At 32.7% G+C, this 10,993-nt stretch overlaps 1 protein-coding gene across 4 annotated transcripts; it reads right to left on the bottom strand.

Moving 5' to 3' along the window:
• Positions 1–5,060: 5,060 nt before the first annotated feature.
• On the bottom strand, positions 5,061–10,782 carry LOC141693399 (uncharacterized protein C227.17c-like). Of its 4 annotated transcripts, XR_012563117.1 has the most exons (5): positions 10,638–10,782; positions 10,249–10,344; positions 6,576–6,694; positions 5,672–6,300; positions 5,061–5,229 (listed from the first exon to the last, which is right to left on the bottom strand). XR_012563117.1 is itself a non-coding variant. In XM_074498493.1 (4 exons), exons 2-4 carry the CDS (start codon positions 10,337–10,339, stop codon positions 6,187–6,189), a joined length of 324 nt encoding a protein of 107 aa, XP_074354594.1. In that variant the 5' UTR covers positions 10,340–10,344; positions 10,638–10,782; the 3' UTR covers positions 6,017–6,186. The 4 variants fall into 4 exon arrangements, 3 of the variants coding, with proteins under 3 accessions (XP_074354594.1, XP_074354595.1, XP_074354596.1); XM_074498493.1 differs by lacking the exon at positions 5,061–5,229 and having other exon boundaries at positions 6,017–6,300; XM_074498494.1 differs by lacking the exon at positions 5,061–5,229 and having other exon boundaries at positions 6,017–6,300; positions 10,510–10,644.
• Between the last annotated feature and the right edge of the window lie 211 nt (positions 10,783–10,993).

Below are 10,993 nucleotides of genomic sequence, written 5' to 3'. Positions count from 1 at the left end.
TAGAAAATATGTTAGAACATTATTACTCGGTGTTGGGAGTTTCATATAATCACGTGCTTTATGTGCAAAATTGTTTAGACTTATTACATCGTCTTATAGATCTATATACTCCTAGAACTCAAAATATTATACCACCTAAGACTAGTCAGTCTAGTAGGTTTAATCCCACATTGCTTGGTATCCTAACTAAAAAACAAAAGTGTAGAATTCCCGAAAATGCATCTACACCTACAACTTCATTTAGCATGATTAGAGAGTTTTTTTCATATAACTATGAGTTTGATGAGGATTTTTCAATACTAACGTGGTGGAAGAATCATGAGAACCAATTTCCGATATTAGCTAAAATTGCAAGGGACATTTTAGTAGTTCCCGCCTCTACCATTGCTTCTGAGTCCGCTTTCAGTGCCGGTAGAAGAGTGTTGGACGAGAAGAGATCAAGTCTTGCACCGGATGTGGTCAAGATATGTGTTTGCAAAAAGGATTGGGATCAAGCGGCAAAGAGACAACAAGGGAAGAAAAAAGATGACTCGGACGGTGAAGAGGATACTTGGATGACGATGGACACTTCATCGGAATCGGGCACGTCAGCGAACGATCCACAAGAAGAAGAAGAATTTGAATAGTTAACAAAATATTTTTGCCATGTATTTTTAGAATTTGTTATGTTTTATATTTTCTTTAAAATGTAAACACCGTTTGTTCTGTTTTTTTTGGAGAGGAGTCCTCTCAAATCAATTGTAACATTTTTTTTAAATTAATAAAATTTATAGAGTTATCGTCCTCTTTTCCCTATTTTATTTTAACACATTATAGTTTTACAAATTCGGGAAAGAAAATTAACACCATTTTTTTAGAGACCCGAATCAAGAAATTGATTTAATTTTCTATTAATTAATTACATCAATTAGTTAATTTATGAAAATAAATTAATCCAAGTTAAAATGTGTACACATAAAAAGAAAAAGATCAGACAGGGAATGAATAAACAAACATTATTCGAATAACTCGCCAATTCGCACAAGGAGGCAGGCGGCCGGGAAGCTTTGCTTTCATTTTATTCGTTTAATTCGCCATTCGCGAATAACCGCGAATAACCTCTCCTCTCCATTAACCGCATTATTCGTTCAATTCGCGGTCTGTTCACGGTTCATTATTCTCGTTGCACGGCCCGAACCGGCACGGCCCGTACTTCATAACGGTCCGTTCACGAATTTAGCTCTAATCAAACCGGCCCGGATTATATTCGGCCCGGCCCGCACGGCCCGATCGAATGGCCACCTCTAATGACAACTTGCGTAAGGATTCGTGCCATCCTATGAGATGATGGCACGTGTCGCTTCCTCTTTCTCTCTTATATCCCCTATAAATATGTGAGATTTCAACTTCATTTCTTCACTTTGCCAAGAACACTGACAAATTACTGCCCATTTTGCTCAAGAATCTACCACGGCGAAAACCATCATAACCATAAGAACCGTCTACCGGCGGCGATATTCTACGAGAACAGATTCATTAGGATCATCCTACTATTCACCTACAGGTACCATTTTTGATCTTCAATCATTCATCCTCATTATTGTTTGGTCATATGTGAGCACAGACCACCTGTTCGAGAAAGCCCGGCTTATATACCAACTCATGAACCCCACTCTCATATGTCGTGAGCCCAGCTCGCCCAACTCACATATATCCTCAATTCTGGCTCAAATGTATGAGCCCAATTCTCCAGTACACCCACATGGACCTGTTTAGGGCCATGACCGAAAGCGGGCATAGCAGTTATGTATTTAAAATATTTTTAATTTTTTCCAAAATAATACGGGTTATTTTTTAATTTGTGTAATTTATATTAATATATTAAAAGAATATTCCATTTATGAGTGAATATCTAATGATATTCCGACAACTCATAACTCGGAAATAATTTCGAGAACAAATTTTGGAACTCTATTATTTCTGTTTATGTTTCATTTACGGTAATACTATGTCATTCTTAATTTCCTTCTTTCGTTTTACGATAATACTCTTTTCTTTTGGGGTTCAAATTAGAATTTAATCAATAACGCCCCACGGAAAAAGACAATTTAACAGTTACAAAGATTTTATGCAATTTGTCTTGGCATTAGTCATCTTCAACAATTTTTAATCCAAAATTTCAAATTTGTATGGGCAATTAATATAAATTTTGATCCAAATTTTTGACGATCTCTTACTCCAAATTTTGATCCAAATTATATTTTACATGTTATAATATACAAATATTATATTAAATTCTTTATTTCTAAATATAATGTTTAACCATTATCAACTATTTATATTATATTTGATTGACTATTCAAATGAAAGAGAAAAAAGTTCATATACCTAAAAAAATTTAAAAATGGTATGCTTAATTAACCAAAAACACATTCATTTCATTAATTAAGATATAAAACATCATTAAATGTAAATAATTAATCACAAATCAATTTTAAATTTAATAAACTAAAATATACTAATAAGAAAATTATTAATTTATATTAAATTAAATTTGGATAAGTGAATATTGGTGATCCAAATTTGAATATGTATTGTTTACTGATCTAAATTTGGTTCACCATTTGGATCATTGAAGGAGAATTTGAAATAATTTATCCCAAATTTAAATTTTTGGATCAATTTTGGAGATGTCCTTAGTACTGATCGAACTAAGGATTAACCTAACCTAGACTAGAGTTTCGGTTAACAATTTTAAAATAATGATAAAATTTATTCGTAAAAATTAGGCTACTTATCATAAAAATCAGCCAATTTTTAAAAATCGCTAATCAAAATTGGTCAAAAATATGTGTTCGATTTGACCGATTCTCGATAAATTTTCAATAAATCATCTAATTTTTTAAAAATCACCCGATAAATCGTAAATCGATACAGTAATCGAATAATTTCGTTTACCGAAATCTGTTATCACGATGATGAGCATAAGATAATATTATGCAAAAAAGCTTAAATCGCCATAAGGCAGAGAAATAACAATCTAACATTGTCGGTGCTTCATGCACAAACAGCAACAATTTAAATATAAAAACAAAAAATAATAATAAATAAAACTTTTAGTAGAGTGTTTATAAATAAATCTTTATTTGTTACGGAGGTTAGTGAAGCTTCTGCTGACAGGCCTAGCACTATTTTAAGTTCAACGGGGGTCGCTTTCCTTTCACCGTCTCTCTCACTATCCACACATACAAATACTCCAATCCAACTGTCATAAAGAGACATCTGTAATAGTATTAATACACCCATTACACTTCCTAGAGTGTTTGTTGTTACACTATAACTCATCTAGTTTATTATCGCAACAAGTTAACAACAAAATCTTATATTATTTGCATATGTTCATGATTATAGCATAAATTATCATGTTTATTATTCGCAACAAAGTAATAACAGAAATTAATGTGCTATGCATATGCCATTTTCAAGAAATCTCGAGTCTTCAAACTTGGTATAAGATGCTCCTCCGTTTACCACTCTTGGTTATTGCTTGATGCCTTCACTTACACTCTGACACCATTAATATATTTATATTAATATAAATAATTACTATTAATTAGTGTCTAAAGTAAAAGCGGACCCTCTTTTCTTTTTCATACATATATATAGTTATAATAAAATAAAATGGTATAATATATAATATGCTTTGTTCGTTTGTTGTTTACTTTTGCATGTGAATTACAAGTGCCGCATATGCTCCTATGCCTCTATTATTCTATTCCCACAAACACACTGTTTTTAACTGTCAGTCAACTGCAAATTTTATTAGGCCTTTTTTTTTATATAATATTTGTTTTTCTTTAATATCCTACCTACTAAAATAAAATAACCAAGAAAGATGATTGGATACATAATGTGATCATCTTTAATCATAACTCGAAGAATATGATTCTTTGAGTGTTTCGTGGGGTATATAAATTGTCTTGGTATATTGTACAGAAAAAGAGATCTCAACTACAAGAGATTGTGTAAAGAGTAGTAGATGATAAGAATGGGGATTGTTGAGAGGCCAATGCTCACCAAATTTTCCACCGACACCATTGTGTTGATGATTTATACAGCATTCTAGTTTTAATTACATTCACTTTATCTTACCTATCTTTAACCATAATTTGAGAACAACTTTAGTTGGTTCTAAAATATAAATAGAATTTCGAGGCAATGAAAAGTTCTTTTTTTTTAAGAGGTAATGAAAAGTTTTCTAAACTGGTATTGGCAAATTTAAAATGAATTCGAATTCAAATCTTTTAATTTCCCCAGGTTTAAGAAAAACAGAAAAAAAAATGTGTCTGTTTAGACAGTTTTGTCTTTTTAGGTCAGTGCAGTGACATGTATATATATGTAACCTGTTTTTATTTTGTCTTGAAAGATATTAACAAGAATTAACACATCATTAGAAAATTTTCTTTAATTAATTATCACAGGTCTTAAAAAGGCTTACTGTACAGTCACAGCAATGGTTAATACCTAACAAACCTTGGCCTGTTACACAAAAATAACAAAAAAATTTTAATGAAGGTACTATTACTTATTCCATATGCCTTGGGTAATGGCTGAGCTAGACAGCTAACAAAAGGACAACACTGTCACCTCTCTCAAGTCTCATCTGATTACAAGTATACTTTATGTACACCTAAAACAAAGTATTCCATGAAGCATCTGAATCCAATGGGGTTCCAAAATAACCACACAGTTACCTACCATCTTACTCTTCAACATAAACTAGCTAATGTCTGTCCTCTTTTGACCTGAACAGAGAACAAGAATCGAATCTGAGCTATCTTAACACCCGAAAATCAGTATTTACCACAAACTTTTCCCCGAAGCCTCTACTATTATACAGAGGCATATTATTTCCGAGCCACGTTTGTGATTTGTCCCGCACTAATGAATCTCTTAAGTTACACATTTGGTCAATCAATCAATTTTTTCATCAACAATGATCAATTCTTGATCATAGTTTTGATCGTTATGATCCTATTTAGTTCTGATCTTATGTAGAGCATACATGCATTCTTCTAATCGAGGCAGTCAACAGTTACATGTGATTATTATGCTCTAATGCACTTACAATACAAACTACAAGAAATCAAGGGAAGAGGGCATCTCATCTCATATCACATGTGCAAGAACTAATGATACACACAGAACAGCAATGAAAAAGCTGTTTAGCTGTGCCAAGATGAGGACAACCTGTTCCAAGAATATAAACATTTATGTATGTACAGGAATAGATATTTGTCAAAGAGATAATATATATTATAATGGTAAAATGAACATAGAATTGATGGTAGACTACAAGTGGTGCAATATGTATGAAACAACAGAAAGGCATGCCAATTCCATTCATTTTGGTAGGTATTACAAAACAGAATTCATTGTATGAAACCAATAAGTCTTTTAAAAAAATACAGGTGCATTAGATCTTAGCAAGTGACAGTAAGATAAAACAATAGTCAACTTAAAAATAGACCTATTATAATTGTACGAAAAATATCTATATAATTATTAGAAGTAGGGAAATGTTCCCTATTACTTCAAGTGATATCGCAGCTTACATTAACATTTTACATAATACAATTCTCAATTAAAAAATATATCATGTGCACCTGAAATATACTGTGATGACACTAACCTGTTGGTGAGCTGAAGCGAGTGATTACTTCTTTTGCACCCCATGTAACTTGTTGCCCGATTTCTTGTATTAGAATCACAGCTGACCAAGTATCTTGATACATAGCAACAGTTGAGATAAGGCTTAAAAAATCTTTATATAAGGCTAATATATATCTGCAACTTCCATGTCTCACTAACAATATCTTCTTATTATGAGCCGGGCTCCATTTTATCTGCAAATTTTGACAAATCAAAGCTGACAAGTTTCTGGGCACTAGTAAAGTTACAAGTACCTGGATAGTGGATACATGAGGTACTTTCTGAATTACAACTTCTAGTTTCCATAATTTCTCCATAGATCACATACGACACAAGTCTCCTCATCATGTTATTTCAAAAATGGATTTTTCGAGAATTAAGTTTCAAGTAAAGACAAAGCATACAGATAGCGGCATCTTTCCAATTAGATGCTAAATACAAGTCTCCAGGATTAATTATTCGTTTGTGCATTAAAAGCAAACACTGAGATATTGTTCATTCGACTTCGTCTAAGTGTCCAAACATCTCTTCCCAATTAGATGCTGCTTCCTTTGGTGTCCGAAAAGACCAAATATGAGACTTTTCCTTTTCACGGGCTTCTAAAATTTCCTGCAGCCATATTATTAATATTTCCAATGTCAAGAAAAATTTAATAGCTAAAGAAAAATATAGGGCTTATGCAGCACCCGAACAAACTATTGGAAGATGTGGTATGGTAAGCACTGAGCCACTGACAAAGCATTTCTTGATATTACTGGAATAGTTCTCCCATCATCAACTACAAACTCAGCAAGACAATCGGAAATGACAGTTGCCATGCACATATATTCATGCTTAACCTAATGCTAAAAAAAGACGCGGTATAAAGTTAGCGCATAATTTACCTCTATTTCTGAAGCTCTCTTTGTTTTTAAAGTTAAACAATTGACAAGACCACTCCATTTCCCAGAACAATTATCAAGCTGCCCTGCTCGATAATACTGCTGCATCTGATGTACTGGAGCTGCCAGAGCATTAAAACCCATCAACACGCTATCTCAGCAATGCAAGCAAGATGCTGAATCTACAAATATTTCCTAGAAGCAAAATCTTCGAGCAATCCCAATTCTCAATCTATTGAACTAAAGTCATTGCATAGTTAATCCAGTAAACAAGAAGAAATCTCTAGCGAAGTCTATAAAGATACCGTGATTTAAATGTTCTATAATAACGTACACTAGCCGGCTTTATGGACCAGTCACACATTAAGTTAACTAGACACAGCTGAACACGATAGTACATATATTTGAATCACAGAAACATGCCTTCAGCTTAAATTTCAAATCTCTGGATGTGTGAAATGGTTAACTGATACCAAAGCCAATTAATAAATTTATTTTGTAATTTATTGATATCAAAATTTTGAATTTGGAGTTCACTGACACTTGAAGCAAGCTTGTTTCTCGTAAATACCGTTTATTGCATTAATAGTCTATAGATTATTTGAAGAAAAAATGGTAACAAGCAATCTTAACTAAAAGATGGGTCAAAGTTTAATAGCATAGATCATAGCGAGATTTAACTTAAACGCATATTAATTCAATTGGCTTTTGTAGAAACAACAGAACTGGATGTAAGAATATTTGCAATAATTGTTATATCCTTAGGTTAAATTGTGTACATTATAATTAGGATGAACTGATTTTCAGGATCTAGATTAGTCCTCGTACCTAGAATAGCTATGGTGAAGTATGTATATATAGTGGGTGAATTTGTAGTATATATAATTTTTATATGGACATTTATTCATATAAAACCTTCATGGTATCAGAGCTTTCATAGAATATATAAGCTTTTTTTTGCGAAATTTTGGGCTTCATTGTACACTTTCTTAATTTCTTCAATCTCAATCCAATATAACATATTTCTGGTTGCTCCAACCGAATCTTTTCACATAAATGTCTCTTCAATTAGCCAATCTCATTTATTATTCGGCTGCTATTGTCACCGACTGTTAGGCCAAAACCAGCCACATATCAAATGATGGAATCACTACAGCTTCGACATTTCTTGGGCAGTTTATGCAACAACTGATGAATTCAAATCGAACTTTAAACAAAGCAAATGTCAGTGAAATGTGTCATCCCAAATCTATGTCTCACAACGGTACTTGGATAGTTGACTAGGGCGCTTCTGATGACATGATCAGATGACAGTGATTTTCAAGTCTTCGACACCTTTAGCCCATGGTGCAGATTCAAATTCCCACACAGTTAGAATTGCCGATGAATCTCTCTCAAAAGTGATAGGAACTGGTTCTCTAACTTCATGAAACAATCTTCGTCTCAAATCTGTATTATTTGTCCCCACGTTAAGTTGCAATCTTTTTTTTAATAAGCAAACTTGCTTGAGATCTGAATTGTATAATCAAGTTCTATCAAAATCATTGCAAATTTCGGGTTAAGGGCTCGGAGAAGGTGTTTGACAGTGATGGCGCATGATGGACTCTGTATTCTCATAAATCTGAACAAGGGAAATCGACTTGTGGTAAACATTCTAATTTAGATTCAATATTCAATTCGGTTGCGATTTCAAATGAAAATTAGATCATGATGTGGCATTTTCCCTTGGACATCCAATTTGGGTTTTCTTGAAAAGTTATTTCCTCATTTATTTGTCCGCAAGGAAATCAAAAATCAATTGAAACAAAAGATCCAAATTTAAAAAAACTGACAATAAATACCAATATTTGAACTCAATTCTAGGTCCTTACTTACTAGAATGGAGTGGCCAATGGAAAAAATTGACATCTTCTTGAAGTTTCGATATCAATCACATTTGCAAGTCATATTCCTGAACACTTGGGGGGGGAATTATACTCACATCAGCCTATCTTATAAATCGCATGTCTAGTTGAGTATTACAATTTAGAACCCCAAGAAATCTGTTACAACTTACAAGACATATTTCCTCGTATCTTCCATTACAAATTTTTTAAAGTACGTCATATGTCCATATTTATGATCCTAAAAGAACAAAACTTGATCCAAAGTCTCACATGTGTGTAATTATTGGGTATTCAAACAGTCAAAAAGGATACAAGTGTTACTCTCTAGTTACGACAAGAGGCTATCACGCTATGGATGCCACCTTTTTTGAACATCAATCTTTCTTTCCCAAACTTGCTATTCAGGGAGAGGATTCACATGCAAAACAGTTTCAGGAAACATTCGATCATCATACCTCATTTCCTCAACCTGCTTTCGAGACACATGAACATAAACACATATATTTGTCTATCCATCCAAATCCCTCAAATCAATCAAAAACAGATGAGTTTTCTCTGCCTATACAAACAAATCTCAATCCCGAAAACACACCTAACATGTCCTTGCCACAACCTATAATCAGTCCAAACTCATTTTCCTCTTCAGAAGATCCAAAAATTTCTTCAAATATTTCAGGATCTAGATTAGACCTCCTACCTGGAATAGCTACAATGGAGTATGTACAAATAGTGGGTGATTTATGTAGTAAATATAATTTTCATATAAGGACATTTATTCATATAAACCTTCAGCTTCAGTTAAAATAAATGATACTGAATATTAAAATATATCTACAAATAAAATTTTATAAGAAATTTAGATCACAGATTTAAACTACTGCAAAAATAAAATTTATCATATTTTACATCTATTACAAGTTAATTTTGAATATAAACTTGATTATAGATGATTTCATGTGAACTCGAATTCTCAAATCATGTATGTTGGTATGTAAACCAAATATAGTTGTAGTTATTAAGTCTAAGAATTCTAGGTGTGTAACATAATGCAAAAGAAAAACATTGGCTCCAAAAATCCACAAGTCATGCTCTCTTCATGAGGTAGCCCATATAAGTCCAAAACTCTGTCCTCGACTCCTAGCAGTATCTCCTTGATCACGAATATGTTGTGTGTTAATTTCATATAAAGTTTGCTTACAAATACGAACTCTCATTTCCACCATTTAAAATTCTCTCCACTATAAACAAATCATCGTAAGAAAAATATTTAGTTAAATAACATAAGTCTTAACTCCCAAGTACACAACCAGTAGAACGTTTTTCATATCTGTTAAATGAATATCAAACTTCCAAATAGACGACAATGTGGGAGGACATCCCCAACAATCATTTAATTGCAATGTACACTAATTAAAATAGACACCTAACAGTGAAAATTAGTAATATTCATCATTCACGTATATTTTGTTGGACCTTCCTCTAACACCTTAAGGTTTTAGATGTCTGAGCTACTTAACAGGGCTTGGCAACTTGGTTTAGGGAGTGATCCCAGGTTCGAGTCCTCACACTCTCATTTGTTTAATTTAAATATTTGTTAGTTTGCTCGATTATATCCGTTGTTGGTCAATCATACTAGTATGGTTGAGGGGAAGTCGTTAAATAGTAAACAGATTATTTTGGGAGGGACAATTGAGGGGAGTTTAACTAACTAATTTAAAAGTCTTTATACGCATAGAGACATAGCATATGTGTGTGAAGTGCGAGACGGAGTGGATGAAGAGTGGACTTACAATAACAAAACATGAGAACATCGAAGTAGGCGGTGCACGATAATCTCTTCCGGGGAGCTGCAGCAACCGAAGCTTCCTTCACAGCACTCATTAAACCTGCCAACCAAACTCAGATAGCAGATAATAAGTACATAAAATGAGACACAGCCAATGATTTGTAATTAATACACGCAAAAAAAAAAACCTAAATTCTAAAACACATAATAAATTAAGAATACAAAATTCACATAGGACAAATTCAAAATCAAAAGAAAAACTCACATCTATTTGAAAAAGGAAATAAGAAAGTTGTATCTATATATTAGTCCAAACCTTGATTTCACATCGATAAACATACAAAATTAATACCACTGATATTAAAAAAAAAAGTGGAGGTATTTAGAGTAAACCTGAGAGTTGAGCTAGAGCTTGAAAGACGCTAGTCGGGATATATAGAAGGCTCTGCGATGACGTTGTCGTACAAATGAAATGAGGTATGGCCCTGAGATTATACTTTAATCCAAGTTCCTAAATTTTTTTGATTATATTCATCAATGTGCGAGCCGAAGAAATAATCCATTTTTATATTAAAACCATATAAATATCCCGTTTTAAAAAAGTGGTCAACTTTATCAATAATACCCCTTTATTCCTCCCATTTATTTATGGTTTTTTAATGTTAAAATCAATTATTTATATTTTAAAAAAATTCAAAGATATTAAAGTTTTTATAATATAAAAAATAATTACATCCATTAGATATCTG

The sequence above is a fragment of the Apium graveolens genome, chromosome 10 (genome assembly GCF_009905375.1).
Source record: "Apium graveolens cultivar Ventura chromosome 10, ASM990537v1, whole genome shotgun sequence".
NCBI classification, from domain to species: Eukaryota; Viridiplantae; Streptophyta; class Magnoliopsida; order Apiales; family Apiaceae; genus Apium; species Apium graveolens.
This window is presented reverse-complemented; position numbering and strand designations above follow the sequence as displayed.